At 44.6% G+C, this 21816-nt stretch overlaps 1 protein-coding gene and 1 long non-coding RNA gene across 6 annotated transcripts in view; one reads left to right on the top strand and one right to left on the bottom strand.

The window, feature by feature from the left end:
- Positions 1-276: 276 nt before the first annotated feature.
- HEY2 (hes related family bHLH transcription factor with YRPW motif 2) lies at positions 277-14564 on the bottom strand. Of its 4 annotated transcripts, XM_089332745.1 has the most exons (6): positions 14341-14564; positions 12549-12627; positions 12333-12416; positions 10018-10099; positions 4050-4125; positions 1113-3388 (listed from the first exon to the last, which is right to left on the bottom strand). In XM_089332745.1, exons 1-6 carry the CDS (start codon positions 14421-14423, stop codon positions 3316-3318), a joined length of 477 nt encoding a protein of 158 aa, XP_089188871.1. In that variant the 5' UTR covers positions 14424-14564; the 3' UTR covers positions 1113-3315. The 4 variants fall into 4 exon arrangements, with proteins under 4 accessions (XP_089188869.1, XP_089188871.1, XP_002714849.1 ...); XM_089332743.1 differs by lacking the exons at positions 1113-3388; positions 4050-4125 and adding an exon at positions 277-961; XM_002714803.6 differs by having other exon boundaries at positions 1113-4125.
- Positions 14565-14758: 194 nt separating this feature from the next.
- Positions 14759-21816, top strand: part of LOC108177469 (uncharacterized) — a 251378-nt gene continuing 244320 nt past the window's right edge. For both annotated transcript variants that reach the window (XR_016233775.1, XR_016233774.1), the window contains exons 1-2: positions 14759-15510; positions 19089-19160. This is a non-coding gene — a long non-coding RNA (uncharacterized LOC108177469). The remainder of the gene's footprint in view (positions 15511-19088; positions 19161-21816) is intronic.

The following is a 21816-nucleotide window of genomic DNA, read 5'->3' on the forward strand; positions in this document are numbered from 1 at the left end:
GAGACCTGGAAGAAACTCCTGGCTCCTGGCTTTGGAATGGCGCAGCTCCAGCTGTTGCGGTCAACTGGGGAGTGAACCAGCAGATGGAAGAACTCTCTGTCTCTCTCCTCTCTCTGTGTAACTCTTTCAAATACATAAATCTTTTTAAAAAATTGTTAATGGATCAATTCATTTGAAATGGAACAGTTTAACCAATTAAATTGAAAAGTAATGACCCATATTTAACTTGAAAGAATGTAAAAAAAAAAAAAGGAAAAAAAGAGAGGGAAGGAGGAAGACAATTTAACATATTTAATCCAAAATTTAAAAAAAATTCCATTTTTAAAGTAGTTTACATTTCAGAAAAGGAAAAGTAGCTTGTTAAAAGCTGATAAGGACAATCAGCAAAGAATGAAGTTTTACAAAGTAGAAAGTTATTTTGATGCCTACTGCCTGTAAATTGCGCTTAAAAAGTAAATTGTAAATCCTACTAAAGCCTTTTTCTTATTTGCTAATTCTATCAAAACTGTTTGAATACATAAAGAACCCTGACAGGGTTTACAGACAGGATGAATAAAGTGATATGGATTTGCCCAATTTTTGTTTTCCCACAGTTATTGACAGAAGAAATTAGGCAAACCTTGCATTTGATTTTCAAAGTCAAAATAATGCAAGTGGCCTCCCATTTTCTCCTTGGAGCACACTGACACACATCACACCACAGTCTGTTTTCATGTTTGGCCCAACAGCTTCAGGAACGCTACAGCAGCTTTTTATTTATTTATTTGGAAGTTATAGTTACACACAGAGAGGAGGAGAGACAGGGAGAGAAAGGTCTGCCACCCCCCAATTGGCTGCGACAGCTGGAGCTGTGCCAATCCGAAGCCAGGAGTCAGGAACCTCCTCCAGGTCTTCCCACGTGGGTGCAGGAGCCCAAGGACTTGGGCCATCTTCCACTGCTTTTCCAGGCCATAGGAGAGAGCTGGATCAGAAGTGGAGCAGTCAGAAATTGAACTGGTGCCCATATGGGATGTGGCACTGCTTTACCCACTATGCCACAGCACCGACCCCTATAGTAGCCTATTTAAGGCTTCATTAGAAAGGAGGAAATAACCACATTTTCACAACAGAAGAAGTGTTCATGAGATACAAAGATTTACTATCAAGATGTATGTACTAGGGTACTTCACAGAAAAGTATAACGGAAAGATGGTTTATTTTGGTAAAAAATAAAAATTGGAATGAAGTTTTATCGTAATACTCACTTTCCATGAACTTTTTGCAGATTCCACATATATGACTCCAAATTATTTTACAAAGTAATCTTTTAACTGCATTTTCATTGACCTTTTGAAGTCATCTTGTATTTTCCTATCATGCATGTATGTGATGTTTTAGAAATGTTCTACTAATGTTTCAGAGTTAAAAAATGTATGACAACTCTATTATCCTGTACTTGTTATACTTTCATTTGGAAGTCTTGTATTTGCACTTTTCCAAGACCCACAGTTAAACGGCAGAAAGGTGGCCATTTGGCCTGGTGGGTAACATGCTGCTTGGGACACGTGCATTATTGGAGTGCCTAGTTCAAGGCTGGGCTCTTCTACTTTGGATCCAGCTTCTTACAAACGTGCACCCCTTGAGGCAGATGACAGCTCAAGTACTTGAGTCCTTGCTGCCCATGTGAGAGACCTGGATTGAGTTCCAGGCTCCTGTTTCTGCCTTTCAAATAATGTGAAAATAAATAACATACTAAAATATTTTTTAAAAATAAATACAAATGAATTAAAAAAAAAGGCAGAGAAAACTGATCACTTCTCACTTCCAAGTGTCTTACCTGCCTATGTTTGATTCACAAACTCAGAAAAATGTTATTTTCAAGCAAGCTGTGATAAATTAGTCAAATGATTTTGAAAGGGAGAAAGAAAAGCCATGGCTTAAATTGTTAGCCAAAGGTGGCCTCTCTTGAAATTCATGTCAATTTTCCATTCTGCAAAGTAACTCATCCACATAAAAAATTGTCAAAACGGACATCATTTAATTAGTGATATGTAAAGACCTTTGCATAGAAAAAGGTTACAAAGTAATGCGAAAAATACTAGGTACAGTAATTTTAAAACAAATATTTCAAAGTGTAATTTGCATAATGTTTAACATTCTCATAAGGTTTATTGCTTTCTCCACACAGCAGAGAAATGAAGTGCATAATAATACATGCTGTGTCTCTTTCAAATATAAAATCTGACGTGCTCCATTTCAATGTATTAAGAGATTATTTTGTCATTAAACAAATCCAAAAAAACAAAACCAAAACACCATTATGTTGCACTAGTCTAGGCAGAACAAAAATAATTTATATACATCCTATTGCATACATTCATCTTGATTTGGGATCAAACACAATCACTAACTTGACAAAGAGCATTTACAAATCATGACTTTCTTCCCAACGCTCTCTCCTTGTCTCATCACCTCTAGAATTGCAACTTGTCCCCAAAGGCGACAAGAATAGATGTTACACATTTTCAGGAGAAAATGATGAGGATAAATATATAAAAATAGTCCCAATGAGACTGAATAAATTAATCCAAACTCTTATGAACTGGGAGTTTTCAAGTTGGCATGACTCAAACAGCTTCTGGTGGGCACACAGGCAACTGTTTCTAGGTGCACTATATAAATGTACTGTTTAGATAAAGCAGCACCAGATGTTGAACCATCAAAAAGGAAAGGTGCCCAGGGGCTTGCAGGCAGAGGAGAAATGCTTGCTAATGTGAGCACTGATGGAATATGAATAATTGCTTATGCCACTGCATTCCTAAATGTCACCAATTCGCAAGTCAGTACAAAGAAAGAAAACTAAGATAAGCTCTGTCAACTTCAGAATTATTTTCAACAATTCCTTTGCCCACTAAAACCCGTGGTTTTGAGAGAGGACCCTTCTCTGGCATTGTATTAAAATGTCTGCAGCCCAATGCAGGGCGTGTCTCCCTCTCTTTCCCTTACCTAACCCCTCTGCTCTCCTTTCTGTGTGCAATATTGCATGTTCACAGGAAAACTTTCCTAGCTCAGGCACTTAGGAAATCGAGTATTTCTTTTTTTTCCCATCCATCTACTTTCAAGAGAATTCAGTCGGGGCATTTTTCTTCCCCAAGGCAGACATACTGACGCCCTGCTGGATGGTTCTGCCCATGCATTTTCCAGGGAACTTCTAAGTGGAAACAAGGGTGCAGTTCTCAAAGTGGCTGATGTCAGTTACCAAGCTGCCTTTCAACAAACAAACGACAAAAGGACAATACCACGTTTCCAACGTGTGAGGTTGTGTCTCAAATAGCTTTATTGTTCCTCTGTGGATCTGTAGGCAGGTATCTGTATGGCTACCTTCACGGTGAGAGGTCTGAAGCCGATTCTGAAATGAAGGACATTCAGTTGCTACTTGCAGAAGTTCAGGGAAAAATCAGAAGGCGCCAACTTCTGTCCCCCAGGGGCGGTAAGGTTTACTGTTTGTTCCGCCGCTCGTCTGCTGAGGACTGGAGGCGGCTGACACGGCCAAGGGTGGGCTGATCGCCGTCGCCGCCGCCACTGCTGCGGCCGCGTTTGGGGGGAGCATGGGGAAGGCCCCCGCGAACGACAGAGGAAAGCTGTGTGCAGCTGCCGTGGCGGCGGCGGCCGCAGCATGGACGGTGGCTGACAGCGACAAGAGAGAGGTGGACAGCGGCGGCACGCAAGGGGCGACACTGCCGGTGGATGGCATCCGAAGGGCGGAGTCTGCGTGGGCAAACGTGGCCGTGAGCAGGGCAGAGCCATGGGCCGGAGGCACTTCGGAAGTCGTGGAGAGGCGGCAAGGGGCCGACTCCGAGGTGTGGAGTCCGTTGGGCTGGAGCAGGGCGGCAGGCAGGTGGTGGAAGGCGGCGGCCCAGTGGTGCGGGTGCAGCGCGTGGTGGTGGTGGTGGGCCATGGAGGACGTCATGGCCGCCGCCTCCCTCTGGGAGGCGCAGGTGCTGAGATGCGAGACGAGGCGCACGCGCAGGGGGTCTGCGGAGTCCAGGCCCTCCACGGAGCTCAGGTACCTCGCCACCTCCGTCAGGCACTCTCGGAAGCCGATGCTCATGAAGTCCATGGCAAGAGCGTGGGCGTCGAAGTAGCCTAGGAGGAGGTGTGGACCACGTGGGGGTAAGGAGAGAGGGGAGACATATGGCAGTCAGGACAGGGGCGCCCTGATGCCACCCTGTGTCCTGGGGAGACCGGTAGAGCCTTTCCTGAATAGGGCCTTCGTCCTGCCACACCTCACACGCGGCAACGCCACGCGCCTGGGCGGTTCTGTGACTAACCATCATTGTCATTGCGGGGGGTGGGGGGAGGACGAGGAACATGGCCCGCCCTGGCTTTCCTATCCTGGGACAGGCAGTGACCCAGCACACTTCATCCTGGACATCACAGTTCCAGTCTCCCTGTCTCTGTAAAGAGCTCGCCCGAAACCTCCTTATGCTCGTGGGATTTGCACGGAGAAGCCCCATGTGTCCCAGCTTGGGCGCTTGCTCTAGAAATGCGCTAGAATCTCAACAAACGTGCAACGTGCAAATGATTGACTTTTTAAAATCAGCACATTGAAACATCTTGTCACTACTTTGTATGAAAAAGATTAATGAAGACAAAGTGAGTTTTTAGAACGAGCTGGTTACTAATTTTAAGATTTTTTTTTCCCGACAGGCAATATAAGGTTGTTTTACAGAGTGATTACTGTAACTCCTAGTTTTTCAAAAGTTCGAATATGTTATCTCTTTCACTGGTTAGACTTATGACATCCACCTGAGGAAAAATCGTGTTATGTCAGTGAGCATGCACCACCCCACATCTCTGGTTATGATCATGACACTGGCTGGAGTGGGGCCGCATCTATCAGAGTCCCTTTTCACTAAAACAAAGTATATTAGAATGTAAAACAGTAACTGATTATTACAGTGGCAATTTAGACAATAATAATCAGACATTTGGGGAAATAGCTACACTGAATGAGTAATGTCCAGTATGCACAGCATTTTTCCATTTGCAACTTTTTTAAAGATTTATTTATCTGATAGAGTTACATAGAAGCAGGGACAGATCTTCCACCCACTGGTTCACTTCCCAGATGGCCGCAAAAGCCAGGAGCTTCTTCCAAGTCTCTTAAGTGGGTGGTAGGGGTCCAAGCACTTGGGCAATCCTCCACTGCTTTTCCCATGCCATTAGCAGAGAGCTAGATGGGAAGTGGAGCAGCTGGGACATGAACCAGTGCCCATGTGGGATGCTGGCATTGCAGGCGGTGGCTTTACCCACTATACCACAATGCTGGCTCCCATTTGCAACTTTTTAAAAGGTAATTTTCAAATGAAAGGTTTAGACTACTCATTTTGAGATAAGTGTTTATATGAATGGGAGATATTCACATTCAAAGGAGGTTATTTTCATTTAAGGCATTTATTACATTATCTTTTCATGATTTTGCAGATCAAAGAATTACTGTTTCATTTGTCATCTACTAAAAGACTATCTTGGGGCCTTTATTTTGGCACAGCAGATTAAGCTGCCACTTGCAACACTGGCATCTCATGTTGGAGTGCCGGTCCCGAGTCCTGGCTGTTCTGCTTCTGATCCAGCTCTCTGCTCATGCACCTAGGGAAGCAGCAGATGATCCAGTTCTTGGGCCCCGGCCACCCACGTAGGAGACCTGGATGGAACTTCTGACTATTTGGTGTCTCTGTCACTGTGACTTTCAAATAAATAAAAATAAAAATAAATTAGGCTATTGTAATCTATAATCAAAGCATTTTGAACAATAGTCACATATATTCAGTGCCTATAAACAGAAATGTGGAAGTCCCAAAAAGATGACTGGGACACAAATGTACACCACTGAAACAAAACCAACAGCACAAAGCAGATTTTTTTTTTTTTTTGACAGAGTTAGACAGTGAGAGAGAGAGACAGACAGAGAGAAAGGTCTTCCTTCCGTTGGTTCACCACCCAAATGGCCACTGTGGCCAGCGCGCTGCGCTGATCCGAAGCCAGGAGCCAGGTGCTTCCTCCTGGTCTCCCACGTGGGTGCAGGACCCAAGCACTTGGGCCATCCTCCACTGCACTCCCAGGCCACAGCAGAGAGCTGGACTGGAAGAGGAGCAACCGGGACAGAATCCGGCGCCTCAACCAGGACTAGAACCCAGGGTGCTGGCGCCGCAGGTGGAGGATTAGCCAGGTGAGCCGCGGCGCCGGCCAGCACAAAGCAGATTTAAGAGAATATTATAAAAGGTCAAAGAATCAGTGGCAGAACTCATTATCATCCCAGGACACTGGCACGGTCAGAGAATTAAGTCTCTGGGATTAGAAGGAAAAGCTATCCCTGAGGAGGAGCCTCCATGGAAAGATTTCACATTTCAGTCCTCAGGGTCTCTCTGAAGGCTTCTCATTTCCATAAGAGAAGGAAGGAGGTCCTGATTAGTGGTGACTGACTCCTGAAATCCAGAGAGGGTTAGAAATTCAGGATACTCTTAAGTCCTCTCTAGCAACTACTGGCATGCCAAGACAGGTGAAAAACAATGAACTATCAGAATTGGAAAGCCAGGAGCATCCAAGAATTTTCATTAGCAGTCATGAAATCAGTGCAATCTGTGGTTTGCCAGCTATGTTGTTGTATATGGCCAACTCCACTGTTGCATCTTAAGGAATATAAATTATGTGATTCCTACGCTGTTGTTAACTACAGAGGGAAGTGATTATGAGCAGCTATCTCCTATAAAATAGATACTGGGCCAACAACAGCATACATGCCCTTACCACTGTTCTACAGTCTCTGAAAAAATGTTTTCATTTATTTATTTGACAGAGAGAGCGAGTAAGCAAGCCACAGAGCTCTCATCTGTTGGTTCACTCCCCAAATGCCTGCGATGGCCAGGAATGGACCAAAGTTGGGAACCAGGAACTCAGTCCAGGCCTCCCACATGGTTGGGCAGGGACTCAACCACTTAAACCATAACCACTGTCTCCCAGGATTATCATTAGCAGGAAGCTGGAGTTAGCAGTGGGAGCCAGAACTCAAACCTGAGTACTCTGAGATGTCAATGTTTTAACGGCTATGCTAAATGCCTGGCCCTGTTCCATGGACTTTAAGAGACTTAACTCCTAACACAACCTTGCGAGGTAGACACTATCACTGACTTCATTTTACAGAAGACAGAACTGGGACTCACACAAGATTAATAATTTCTGCTGTCGTCACTGAGCTACTAAATGGTAGAGTGAGGATTTGAAGTCAGGCATCCCAGCTTCCCACAGCTTCCTTTTCCACTGGGAGAGGAGGCAGCTGGGAGTCTTCAACAATATGAGCTCCAAATGCCACATCCCTTCTTCAAGACCTACACACCCTGCTGGGTGATGACCTCGCCAGTGACCTGGCACTGACCCAACATGTATGGAGCCTGCTTGGAAATGTCTGATCACAAATTATTCTGGGATGAATTCTAGGATGGCAGAGTAGCCAAGAATGGCTCAATTTTATAATAAAGCTGAGGAACAGGATTGCACTGAAGTACAGCAAATGCCACATAACCAAAACCCTGGTAAGAATTCTTGGCCAGTGGCTGACAATGTCAAAGGAGGCAGAGCAGTGAAACAACTTTTCTTGCACATCAGTAACACAATTGGTCTCTTACCAGCCTGAGGTAATACTGTGGAGATAGAGGCCTCTGAGGCTCACCTGCTGGAAGCACAGTACTTCTGTCTCAGGTCAAAAGCAAGAAGTGGCCTGGCTGGGCTGGATCATCAGCTTCCAGGAGTTAATCCAATTCTCTCCTCTAGTATGTAAGAATGTTTGCTTCCTATGTCACTCTATTCATTTAGGATAGTTCCTTAGGGAAAGTGCAACCTGGTCACACCACGTGGGCTTCCCTGTATAATGACTACAGTCCCTACCCTCACACCTGACAAAGGTAAGGTGGTTACAGTCAGGTTGATGTCCTAGAGTTTCTGGTAGTATGGCCATACAGGAATGAAATGCTGAAAATATTTTGGTACTAGTTGGTAAATAACAACTTTCCTCCAATGCCCTACCCCAGTGCTGATCCTGAATCCAAATGCTATGTAGTAAAAGACTAACACTGGTGGGGATATTGTTGTGGCACAGTGGGTTAAGTCACTGCCTACAACATCGATGCAATGTGGATGCCAATTCAAGTCCTGTTTGCCCAACTTCCAATCTGACTTATTGCTAATGTGCCTGGGGAGGTAGTGGAAGATGGCTCAAGTGTTTGTGTCCCTACCAAGCACATGGAAGACCCAGATGGAGTTCCAGGCCCTGCTGTTGTGGCCATTGGGGAGTAAACCAGTGGATAGAAGTTCTCTTCCTCTAATTCTTTTTTTTTTTTTAAAAAAGATTTATTTACTTACTAGAAATGCAGAGTTATATAGAAAGAGGAAGGAAGAGAGGAAGAGAGAGAGAGAGAGAGATCGATCTTCCATCTGCTGAGTCACTCCCTAAATGGTCACAACAGTTGGAGCTTCTTCTGGATCTCTCATGTGGGTGCAGGGGCCCAGGTACTTAGGCCATCTTCCACTGCTTTCCCAGGCACATTAGCAGGGAGCTAGATCAGAAGTAGAGCAGCCAGGACTTGAACTGGCACTCCTATGGGATGCCAGCACCACAGGTGGCAGTTTTACCTGCTATTCCATAGCACCAGCTTTTTTTTTTTTTTTTTTTTTTTTTTTTTTTTTTTTTTTAAGATTTACTTATTTATTTGAAAGGTAGAGTTACACCCAGAGAGAAGGAGAGGCAGAGAGAGAGAAAGGTCTTCTATCCGCTGGTTCACTTCACAACTGGCCTCAATGGCTGGAGCTGCACCAATCCAAAGCCAGAAGCCAGGAGCTTCCTTTGGGTCTCCCACGCAGGTACAGGGGCCCAAGGACTTGGGCCATCTTCCACTGCCTTCCCAGGCCAGGGCAGAGAGCTGGATCGGAAGTGGAGCAGCTGGGAGCCGAACCGGTGCCCATATGGGATGCTGGCACTGCAGGCAGCGGCTTAACCCGCTACGCCACAGCATTGTCCCCCAGCACCAGCCTCTTAACTCTTTCAAAAAAATAAACCAGAAAGCACAGGGGAAGGGAAGGGGGATAAGGGGAGGGGGAAAGAAGAAAAGACTAATGCTGAGCACAGAGAGGGGTCTAGACCTCAGCTGCAGCCCTGTGATACCCTCTCCTTATCCATTAACTACGCTGAGTAACACCTTTGGCTAAGATAAATTTCAGTCTTCCTTGAAGGGTGAAAAAGAGACAAAATGGCAAAATCAAGTCTGAGTAATGGGTGGGGCAGTGGGACAATGAAATCTGAAGGAATGTTTCTGGTCTCAGGGTCTCAGTCTGTTTTCAGCATGTGACCAGGGTCTCTTTCTAAGTCATGATAAAGCACACAGATGGCATCTCTCCAGGGCCCTAGGCCCAGAGCACCTGCTCCTTTGCTGTCTGACCCTACTCCATTAATGGTTTCTAACACAGAGCTTCATTACCTGCACTTCACTCTGCTCAGTCTAAAACCAAATTCAAGCAAAATTTGAAAAACAAACAAAAAAAATCCTAGGATCACTTTCTTTGGAATAATTAGGTGATCTGAGTCCTAATCTTGCTTTAATGGAAAGAGAGGAGAGATTACCTCTAGCCTTCTGTTTGTGTTGGGATGTTTGTGTGTTTGTTTTGCCTTTCTGTACAGATTCCAGCATGTGTTTGTGAAGCCCCAAACAAATCTCTGACTAGGCCGCTGTGAATGAGGCTTTACTTTCACAGTATTATGAACGCAAACACAAGCCCAGGGTCAAGTGTTTCTTCTGTTCCAGAAGTTCTTTCCCACGAGTTCAATCCTGCCATTAGCATTGATTTCCATGGCTTTAATCTGGGACCGCCTATTGCAGCTTGTTAAAGAATTGTTAAAGACTGTTCAGCTATGACTGCTTTACAATATTAGGGGGAACTGCAAAGAGAAAGGTGGAAAAGGAGAAAAAAATGAAGTCGCTCACTTACCTTTACCTCCTGTTGCCTGAAGCATCTTTAAATGATCCACTGTCATCTGCAATATTTCAGCTTTTTCTAACTTTGCAGAACCCTGCAAAAAAAAAATCAAAGTTTCATATGTCCTATAGAAATGTATATGAAATGTTATTTGCTGAAAGTAGTATTACGCTTTCAATTTTCCCTCTCATTAGAAAATTTTGTTGTTTTCACAGAAAAATCTGAATTCTTTCCAAATTTTACTTGAAAACATTATTGTGTCACATCTGTTGACAGGTATCTGCCATTTTAATTTTTAAAGACTAAAATAAGGCCTAATAAATAACTTTTAAATCATAATAATTAAACTCCTAAACTACCCCAACTATCAGTGTCTTGGTTAGTCACACATTTTGAAACCTACAATAGTCTTTTATATAATGCTGAAATGTAGATCAGTTAAATACCAATTTTGGAAAGAGAGGAGACAGGATTTTAGTAAATTACTTTAAAAATTTAAATACAGAAAGTTCTAGTAAGTCCTTAAGGTAACTAGACCAGTTAAAGCAGAAATAAGAGGCTTTTTAAGGTGTGTCTTCAGTAATCACCAGCAGGTGTCACTGTGAATTCCAAGATAATAAGGAATAACTTAACTACTCATTTAGTCAGTACCATAAATGTGTAAGGTTCTCTAACCTTTTAGAATAGTTTTAAAATAAAAAATATACTTTTATGTTCCTTATTTTAAAATACAACAACTTAAAGAAATCCACTGAAATGCAAATTACCACCTCAAGTGTCCCAGGGGACTGTGGGTGGCTTCTAATTTCCTGGAAGGGCTAAATAATTAAACCAACATGCCGGAGTTTTTTTTTCTCCCACCTTGGAAAGGATACTAAAGTTTACTTCAGGTTCCTATACTTTCCTTATTTTGTTAAATTATCAACACTCAGTACACGGGTATGAACGCCAGAGTTATTTACTGCTCTACAGAACTCCTCTGATCATATTGTGACAGGGCCAGCTCCCTAGGGTTGGTAGCCAAGCTCCCCAAGTGGGAAAGCTTGTGTTTATGGTAACTAACTGCCAAACGACAGAGGTCTGCTTTTAAGGTTTAAGTCAACATTTAAGGGGGGAAAAAAATCTAACAAAATCTAACAAACCAAGAAAAAGAAATCACCAAATTGACTGCTCCTAACTAAGGACACTTCTGTCCTGGACATAATAACAACCCCAGGGCAGACTAACAGTCCCTTTTGCAGCCAATCTTTGAAAATGCTACTCATCAAAACTGTCATTTCCATGTTACATTTTGCTTATCAAAGACAGCCCCAGTATACAGACTGCGTGTCTTTTTTGTCTTAAAAATGGATAATCAATAGCACATTTCATTCTGCATTTTTGTCAACGTTCAGCTTTTACAAGAAGGTATACAAGTAGCTTCAGTGAAAGTGACTAATAACCAAAACTGCAGTTTCTGGATAATTTCCAAGGGCTTTGTAGGGCTTGCTCTACAATGTTTGTGGATTCATGAAGTAAACAACAAAATGGAATAAACAAACAACTGTTGTCTTGTACTCTATTTGGAACCAAATGAAAAATATTTTCAACAAGCACATGTTGCCACATCCTTTGAACGACGCGCTTGGAAATCCGTGCCTTTGGCTACCACCGCACAAAGAGAAACACAACTTTTTAAACTACAAAGAACATTTAAACATTTGGCTTTCTACTTTTCTAAGTATGCAAACTCTTTTTGGTAAAGCAAAGCTTGAAGTCTGAAAAAGGGCATGTACGACTAATTTGGTTTTTACCAAATCCAAAAAGGTGTACCAAATCAAACATCATTCTATTAGCCCTGGGATTAAAAAATGGAAGTATGTGGCTTGATAAATGTTATCAGAATTATTATTTGGGAAGCAGAACTACAGATATTCCTTTCTGGGGTTTATTTTTTAAATAAAAGGATTACTTAACAGTTTGGCAAAAAAAAAATACTTTATAATTTTTTTTTTTTTTTTGCAGGGAAGAATACTATATACAACGCGGTCTTAAAACCACTACTGGTATTCATAGAAAGAACAGAGAAAGCATGAACAGTCTTACCCTTAAGGGGAAAATAAGCTAAAGAATGGAAATGTTTTTCAACTTCAAGATGGATTATGTTTTTAATAGTTTTGCCACAACAAAGCATTTTATTGAAATAGCTGCTCTGTGCCAGATCAGGGCACATACACCATTATTTTAATGAGCTTTAACAAGAACCCACATCCCCAGATGAGAGAATCAGATTGTTTGAGTTTTTTTGGGGGGGCAGGGGGGAGCGGTATGTGATGGGGGTAGCTTACTTGTTTTTCAAAAGCTGTTGGCACCAGTCGTCTCAACTCAGATAAACTATTATTTATCCGATCCCGGCGCCTTTTCTCTATAATCTATTCCAAAGAAAGCAAAACAACAAAAGTTTATGAATACACAAATGATAAAATTACTCACAATGGAAAAATAGAACTGTTGCACATTAGGCTGGGTTACGTGAAATAAAATGGGGGGGGGAAATCACATACCCCTCTCCTTTTCTTTCTTGCCATAATCTGAGATGTGGTTGTTGGAGAATTCGATCTTATCACAGAACCAGAACTTTGCCTAGGAAATAGGAAGAGTATATCAGGTGTTGCATTAACATAACAAAAGTTTCTCCAAAGTACAAAGTGATCGCACAGATCGTGTCTGTGTTATTTTAGTCTTAGTTCTTGCTTCACTTTTAACAGATTGCACTTTTAACTCTGCTGACTCTTTTCAGGTAGGAATTATGTCCCTTTGGTTTTAAATCTGTAACGTGCTAATACAGATGTCAAATCCATTGGCAAAAATGACCCTGAATCTTACTTGAGTCTCCCAGTGAAACAATGATGAGTTGTTAGGGTGAGAAATTACATATTAATACTTCCTAGTTCTACTCCCACATATTTCTTAAGTCAATTAACGGCTAATAGAATCCTACCTCCTCCTTCCTGTCACACACACTGAACAAAGTAATAGCACTTTTAAAAATAAGAATCATATTAAGCACCACTATCAGATATAGAGTCATCACATGTCAAACTGTTGTCCCTAGATGCAATCTTTAAAATAAACGCAAGTTATTGTATATTTCAAATCTTCAGTCATATCTCGTAATAGGGCAAAATGAACAAATTTAATGTGTGGCATACTGATCTTCCAAAAGCATGTCCTAAATTAACTATGCCACTAATAGGAAACTTAAAATTAGGTTTAGTACTAGGAAAAACTTTGAAAATGAAACCACCTCTCAGCGGTCCGTGTAAGCTTAAATCTCAAGCAGCTTGCTAATGAAATGCTATTTTTCCAAAGTTCAATCAAATTATCGTCTGGTCAGGACACTTTCATAGTCCTGCCTAGTTTGTATCTGTTGTGTTTCCTAACTCATGGGTACTACATTTTCTTGCGTTCTCAAATTCTCCAGGTTTCTGTCATTTGCTCTTTTCCATTTTAGAAATGTTGCACACACCAGGTTCCTATTACCTCACCTTTTCACTTCTGGATCCTATTTCTGAATCAACTGTCCCCTATTATTCTCACCCCCTTTCTATTGGTTTCACCTTTCACGTGACACCTTCCGTTTTTCGGACATTTTTTAAGATGACATAATGATACTTTAAAATTAGATTCTCTGCAACCCACGTCTCACGTAAACATCTTTGCTCTTACCGTCTGCAGGTTGTGGTTTGTACCTATTACAAATAGGGTAGGAGAGCAAAGTAGTTTTCCAAAAGTAGGAAGGATTTCGCTCTTTGACAGCTGCAGATAAATAATTAAGGCGCTTCTGGGGATGCCAATTAGAAGCAATTATCACTTGACCCGCCCCGGCGCTAAAACGCCTCTCGGTTCATGTGCCTGTGCCACAGGAAGCAGGAGGTCTGGCTCCTGGGATCTCGACGCGACCCGCAGGCTCAGGACCAGCGCGTCAAGGAGATGATGCCCTGCCCATCCTCGCGGCCGCCACTCGCTTGCGGGTCAGCCAAGTCACGCACGGTCAACCCGAAACGCGCCATCGCCGCAGACTAATTTCTCCTTTCTCCTGGCCCATTGTGAATGTGCCCCCAACAGTTGCAGTGGCGGGGGGCGTCTCTCCGGACAGCCGGGCTCCCTCCCACGCCCGCGCGCTCCCCTCCGGCTGCGGCCCGCACCCCCTCAGCCCCACCCCCGCAGCGAAAGACGACAGACAGCCCTCGCCCCCCACGCAAAAAGCATCCCGGACAGAACTTCCCTCCCCGCCACGAGCCGGCGGAACAGAACGTCGGGCTCCGGGGCAGCTCCCTCAGAGCGCGCGCTCACCCCGAGTAATTGTTCTCGCTCCCCACGTCGATGGTCTCGTCCATGTCGCTCTCGGAGGTCGTCTCTTCGCAAGGACGCTTCATCGTGGAGAAGACGGCGCAGGGCCGGAGCCACGGGCGCCCTCCCCGCCCGCCTCCTTCCTCCCTCCCTCCCGCCCACCCTGGGCCTCCGCGGGCGCGGCTCCGGCGACGGCGGCGGCGGCGCGGTCGGCTCCTCGCAGCTCTTTCCCACGCCGCAACCCTGCTCCGCGGCAAGAGCCGGCGCCGGCCACGCCCCCCGCGCGGGCGGGGCCGCCTTTCAGCCCCCGCACGCCGGCCCCTGCGGCCCGCCGGGCAACGCCTCCTCGGAGGTCGGCGTGTGCTGCGATTGGCTAATCCGGGGGGGCGGGGCCGCGCTCGCCAAGGCCCGCCTCGAGGCCGCGGTTCAGGCGTGGGAACGCGGCCGAGCACCTGGGAGCCGGGAGCTGCGCGCAAGGGCGGGCGGAGGGTGCTGAGGGCGTGTGCGCGGGTTCTGTGGAGTCAGCCGGGAAGCACGCCGAGGAGAGCGCGGGCTCGAGCGCGGGCGCGGGCGTGGCAGGGGGCGGGCTCCGGGCGGCGATTTTCCGCCCTCCAGCGCTGCCGGCGGTCTGGCCCTTAAGTTTCAGGCCGGGTTTAAAGAATAACCCCGCGCGCGTGGCTGAGTGTGCGCGAGCGCGTGTGACGTCGGGCGGCGCCAGGGCTCCACCGAACCGCCTCTCCCCACCCCCATTCGGCTGTCCCCAGTCTGGGCCGAAACTGCTGACTGGCTGACCAAAGCGGTCACACTTGTCCTCTGGGGGTTTTGAAAACCCTAAATCAAAGCTGGCTTTTCTGACAAGTCCCGAGCCTACGTCCGCGGCCTCTGGGCTGGACAGATAAGGGGGTCAGTTCTCCCTCAGGTACTTGGCAGCCGGCCGCGAGACGCGCGGCTTCCCTGTCAGCTCTGTGCTTCCCCCGTTATCGATTCCCACGTGGTGTCGGCCGCGGGACCGCCGAGCAGATTTGGCCGGGGCCACGTCCGCCTTGGCGCTGTAAGCGGCGTTAGGGCCGCGGTGCGGGTCTTTAGGGCACCAGTTTAGCAGATTTTCAAGTTCGATTTTCTCGGACTCGGATGAACCGGATAGCCACTTCCGTTCTCCCTCCAACCACCCAGGTGTGTGCAGGCGCAGCCGTCGGGTTCCTTAGAATCCGGAAAGCGGAGGCTCGCGCTGGGAGCGGGAGTTTGTTTCTTGACGGACGCACTCGTGTCCAGTAGACCTTAGGGCACTGGACGCAGGGCTGTGGAAACTCTAGTTGGGCTTTCAGTGAAACCGTCTGCAAGCCGCTCTTTCTCCCCAGCTCCGAGGAACCAGGGCACCGGCCACGCGCGCCGTGCCTCTTGCAGGGCAGGAAAGTGAGTGGGCCGGCGGGGCAGCGGACGGGCCGTGGTCCGGGCACAGGTCGCCCAATAACTAGCTCCGCGCGCGTGGAGCCACAGGTGGATTCGTGTCTCTGGGGGTCTCCTCCAAGGGGGCCCCCGGGACTCTCCAATCGCTCCGCACCCCCGATGCGCGCTGGGCGGGCGAGGGACGAGGAGAGGAGGGGCAGAGAGTAGACTGGGTGCAGGCGGGCTCGGGCCGGGAAAGTGCGGCCAGCGTGTCACAGACCTCATTAGAACACAAAACCGCGTCCCCACCAGCCCCGTCTCCACTGCCGCCCCGCGGCGCCGCCTTCAGAATCGTGTGAACAGAAACCCGAGACGCGCAGACTTGTGAAATCTCACCCGGAGCGAAGCGCGCGGGCGGCGGCGACCCCCGGGCGCGGCGGTCAGCAGGGTTGGTGCTGGCCTGCGCAGGACTGGTGCTGGCCTGCGCAGGACTCGGGGCCTTGGAGCACTGGCAGTGCCCGCAGCCCGAGCGCGCAGCGCGGGGCAGAGCGGACCCACACCCTTGTGGCGCCCCGGCCGGGGCCACCGCATTCTCGCTCCGGGGAGCTCCCAGGCCCGGACAGGGGTGGTCAGGCCGGTTAGACGCGAGCTCGACCTTCCCTGCTCAACCAGGGTTGCTCTTTGGTGTTTTTTTTTTCCCCCTCCCAAAGCCAATGCCTACAGGTGCAATTAACCTTGCCACGCGAACAAATTAGCCGCCGCTTCCAAACGCCAGCGGCAAAACCTGAAGTCATCATGGAAGAAAAAAAAAAACCCACACAACCAAGAATTCTTTCTCACTATGCTAATACTTTTCATGCATTTCACTAGAATGGTTGGGAAACACTGCAGAGGGAAATGATTTGCTTGCAATAAAGCAGCGATTGGTTAAAGGTTTTTTTTTTTTCTCCCCATATTTGACTTTGAAGACTTAACCGCTGTGCGGTGTTAGGAAGAAATAGATCTCAGGGACGGTCGAAAGCACACACAAATTTCATATCCGTTAAAAATACTTTTTAAGCGAAGAAGGTCGTAGTTTAAAAGCGCTTAGAACATTGTTAAGCGCTGTATGAGTGTTGAAGAATGCGTAGGTGAAAGACCGCAGCGTTTTGAACACCCTCAAAAGTGTATACTCATTTATGTTTGAAGCAGGAATCGTAATTAGGCAGCCCGAGATGTTTCCATTAGATCTTTTATTCCCCTCAAGTATTCCATCTGCCTGTTCCCTCGGTAGGCGCCCCGTCTGCCTGCATCTGAGAGTGCGCGCGGGACCCAGGCACGCACAGGAGGAAACCTCCGCGCACCCGGCGGGCGTCCAGAGGCTCGCAGACGCTGGGTGGGCGCGCGCTGCGGGCTGCCTGGGGTGGCGCGTGTTGGGGGGAAGGGACCTGGGAGGGGCAGAGCGGCGGGGTTGCAGGCCGCCTTCCCCTCGGCGACCTGCTTCCCGGCGAAAGTTGATTGCGAAAGTTGATCGAAGTCTTCCCGAGAGCCCAGCCCGGGGCTGGGAAGTCAGCGCGCAGAGGGAACCGCGGTTCTTTTTTTTTTTTTTTTTGGAAGATTTGTACCATGAGATAATTAGACCGAACGATGCAAGGAACTTTCCTAGAAACAAAATCCCATAGAAAAGGAAGCCCAGGACAACAGACCTAAAAGGGGAAGGGAAGACTCGGTAGCCTTTCCGAAATTGGTCGTCCCGCCGTGTTTTGTTGCTTTTTGTGATTTAAGTCGTCGGTGTGAGGGCGAGATGTCGGGTGCTGAGATCAGGAAACAGCAGATGGAATGGCCCGAGCCTTCTCACAGACACTTCCCCGTACCCGTTTTATGTAAAGCTGGCAATTTTTGCATCTGTATTGAGTTTGATGATCTTGGCCAAGTTTTACCTTGTCCTACAAATTTTGAGTTTTGTAGCATAACCTAATAAAGTGATTGTTTTGCTGCGATTTCAGAATTTCCCTTACAACATTTTTGGAACGAATCTGAGACCTTCCTCCCTCCAACCCTCCTCCCCGGTCTGCTTTTTTTTTCCTTCCTTAGAGCCTTCTGCTTTTTCAGGATCGGCTGTCACACATTGTTACTTGTTGCTTCTGTGAATTCTTTGAGATGCTGTTTATAATTACGTTTTTTTAAAAAAACACAAAAACCTCTGTCACTTTGGTGTTTGGTTCGCTTCGTAGATCACCAGGGTATGATACCACTATACAACATGTTTTAACTTAGTTTCCGAATAAAATTAGGGCAGCTTTGTGATTTGGAGACCTTTATGTTAGTCTGAGAAGCCTACACGTCGATCATTCAAACTGAGAAGTCCAGTATTTTGCCCCTTCTGAAATCTTATAATTATTTACACGGTTTTCTCTTGCAAAGGGAAAACAACCAGGCTGCCTGGAGAAGTGCTAGTCTATTTGCAATTGCAAGGGCAGGTGACAAGCACGTGTGTATCTGCAGGCAGCCTTGTTGGGCTGCCTTCCCGGACTACAAGGCTATTGTGGAGCTGGTAACGCCTTAAAATGTGAGAATGCTGCACCCTGGGAGTAGGGGCCAAGGGCAAGATCCTTGTAAATTTCAATACCTTTCCCAACATCAGGCTGGCAGCAGGCAGGCCAACTTCGGGTCACTGTGTGACACATATTTGCAAGCCAGTAAAGCAAAACAAAGCCAAAAGCAAGGGCAAGCTTAGGCCCACCAACCTTGAAGTCATCTCTAAAAGGGAGCTGGTTTACCCTTAACAATTGCTCTTGCCTGGTCAGCCACAAAAAGTGCATCCTGTTTCTTGGCTTGTGCCAGTAGGCGCTACTTATTGAACCTTGTATCAGGGACTTCATGGTCAGAAATCTTAATGTACCCAATCTCTGTTTCCTGGAAGTTAGAATGTTTACATTGATCTCTGTTGTTAGGGAACAATTTATTTATAAGCTTTCATTTCAGGATGTTGTTAGCGCTTAGCACATGCCCAGGGATGAACACTGGTTTTATGGTAGGACCCTTGAGGAGAGGAGGGTTGTATACCAAGCTGTCTGTTTTCCATGCCCCAGTCACAAGATAACAATACTATCTGTGTTAACTCTTTGTGCTGGTCAAATTGATGTTGGAAGGCATTTCTTTTAAGGGAATTCTTTTACATTTCTGTTTCCTTGAAGTTGGTTTGGCAGATTTTTTTTCCTCCTCTCTTAAGGTGTCAGTGAAATATATTCACATATGCCATGAAAATGGTTCTTTTAACTGTTTTCAACCTCTAACCAAATGCTAGGTACATAGTGGGTATATAATAAATAAGATTAATTTCTTACTAAAATTAATGAGCTTTCTGCTTCTTTCTATATACGCAGAATTTTGATATGCTACAGTAATAAAATGGAAATCAAAGATCATGAAAAGATGAAGATCAGAAGAGAAACATGGTGAGTTTTCTAATTTTTATAAGAGGAAACACATTGTTTTTCACCAAAGAAAAATTCTACCCAGTCCCTGAATTTTGAAAGAACTCCATAACTGCCTTACTCACAGCCTCTTCAATTTTTATTTTAATTATTTAAAACAATTTTTATCCAAATTTCCCTTCCAATATCTCTATTAATTATGATAGGATGCATAAACGAGGATACTATTTTATCTCCTAGGAGTTGAATAAGCCATAAATGAAGATGTTAGTGTATCTCCTAAGAGTTAAATAAGCCATCTACTAAGCTGTGAAGATTAATTAATTTACAATACTAGAGCCAGTGGCTCATAAATTTCCAAAAGTGTGGATTCTCTGTGGCACAGTTTCTGTTTTCAGTTTCAAAAAACAATTAAAAATCAAATATTCCCAGGTCTACTTGGTTGGCATTAGTTGGTGAAAATGAAAGAAAAAGAGAGGTTCTTAGTATTTGTAAACTATCAAGTGCATTGGAAGTTTTGAAGGCTAAATGAATTTGCCACCAGAATGCAAATAAGCATCTATCTTTTCTGAACCCTTTTATTAGAACATTTTTGATTAGCTGTGTACACATTAATGCTGTCATCCGATTATTTTTAAATTGGAGGTGACTATCTGGAAAAAAAAACTTCATAGATCGGAAATAAAACATTTCTAATTTTAGATTCACTATGGAAATAAATGCAGGCTATTTTTGGACTTTAATGTTTTTGCAAAACTATTTGAAATACATACTTTATAAGAAACATCGAGAAACAGCAAGCATTATTTTTTCCTCCTAGACAGCTGGATTGGTTCTATCAGGTAAGAATTTGAGTAGTTCTTGGTATCTGTTGGTTAAAAGGCAAAGCACAGAGAATTGCTTTTTTCCTTGATTTAGCCTTCAAAATGATTTAATAATATAATAATGTATTGTGATTACCCGACTAAAATTTTTTAGAGGTAGATTTTGGTCTTGAGTAATAGCTCATTGCATTTCTATGAAACATATACTTAAAGACAATAACAGCCTGTTGAATTGTGGTATTCACTGGGGCAGGGCAATCTCTTTGGAAGCAGAGATTCATGCTCAACTGCTGCTCAGAAGAGGGCAATGTACTGTGCCTTGAGTATCTAATAAAGGGCACTGTGCATTTCCATAGTTCTTTTAATTTGAGGAACCTAGGGCATTATTGAATCATGAATCAAAACTCACAACACTGTATTACTTACTTGTCAAGGCTAGCTATCAGGATTTTGCTAGGAAACTGTGTCAACAACAATATGTAAAAAGTCTGAAAAGAGAAGATGAAATATGAATAGGAAATAGAATACAAACATAAATGATGTATATGGGTATATATATATTTGTCTAGAAATAGAAGTAGCTATATATAATTAGATATACAAAGTACAAAATAATTAAAGGTTTTACATTTGATATGACTTAGGTTGTTACTATATGAAATGCAATGGTAATGTCTTGAATAGCTCAAATTGGAGAGATGAATGCTGCATTCTATAATTAAACCACTGTTTTGCAAAATAGAATTTGTTTTATGTACTTTGAATATTTTCTCTGATTTGAAAATCAACTTTGCTGTAGTTCAGTTCTTTTTATTTTAGATACTGAAATGCCTTTTGACTATTCTATTATCTAAGTTTCTTTATGCAGATTTTAAAGGATAGACCCTTAGAAAAACAGACTTTGATAGTTGGGACCTCTCAGTATCATGAGAATCAGATGTTAAAAGGTGGGAGGGCAATTCTGTGGTATTTGGGTGGAACACTTGAAGAGTCATATTTTCTTTGTTTGAACCCATGAAATATTGCTAAATATTCATATGTTGTTTGCATAGAGTCTGGATGCGGTAAAAGTTTGAGCAAAATTTAAAATTGAAAAGTTTTATTTATTTACGTTTTGGGGTGTGAACTGAGAAATGTGTTCATATTTTAATTTTAACAGTGAAACATGTTCTTGTTAAAAAATGTAGATAGTACAGTAGCGGGGAACATGTCTTAAAAATGAAACCAAGAAGACTATGGACAGATATCATGGACAGTAACCAGACTAACTTTCATTACCCATCACTTGATTTTTGCAAACGGTGCCTCTCTTAATTCATTTGTTCACATTTCCAAGCCACTGAAATACTGAACACCTACTCTGAGCAATGTTCCCTGCTCAGCATTGTAGGTGGTAGGTGGAGAACAAGATTCAAGTCCTGCTTTTAGGAAATAGCAGAGTAGGTAATATGGGAGTCTAAACATCAATGACCAATTAGATCATGGTCAATGTAAAACATAAAACTGCCTGCTTTGGGCACCAAGGGAGAAAAGACAAGTTTTTGAAGGAAAATTTCAGCAGTGGCAGCTCCATTTTTTGCACAAAATTAGAGACAGTGATCCTGTTGGACAGGTGGGGTGGCCCAAGAATTTTTGTCTTGTCACTGGAATGTCTTTATATACTCTTAAAGATTCTGTGAAGAGGATGTCTAATGCCTTATCTATTGTGAAGTACTAATGACAACTGAGCAGAGGTTTAAATGGTGCATAGAATCATTGCAATTTAAATTAAATTTTAAAGAAACTCAGGGGCTAAAGAGTGCAAGTGACTCATCGGAAAAGATGAGGGATTCCTGGCTGGAGTGAGGGAAACA

Source organism: Oryctolagus cuniculus, chromosome 5 (assembly GCF_051225735.1).
Source record: "Oryctolagus cuniculus isolate XC-2025 breed Fujian yellow rabbit chromosome 5, ASM5122573v1, whole genome shotgun sequence".
In the NCBI taxonomy this organism is placed as follows: domain Eukaryota; kingdom Metazoa; phylum Chordata; class Mammalia; order Lagomorpha; family Leporidae; genus Oryctolagus; species Oryctolagus cuniculus.

What these genes read in the sequence shown, in the direction of transcription:
- HEY2 (XM_002714803.6), bottom strand. Translation starts at nt 14,423, where the DNA reads ATGAAGCGTCCTTGCGAAGAGACGACCTCCGAGAGCGACATGGACGAG. An exon ending in CAACAGCTTTTGAAAAACAA is followed by an intron (nt 10,100 to 12,332) that starts GTAAGCTACCCC and finishes TTTTTTTTGCAG; the next exon opens with GGTTCTGCAAAGTTAGAAAA. An exon ending in TCAGGCAACAGGAGGTAAAG is followed by an intron (nt 4,126 to 10,017) that starts GTAAGTGAGCGA and finishes ACCTCCTCCTAG; the next exon opens with GCTACTTCGACGCCCACGCT.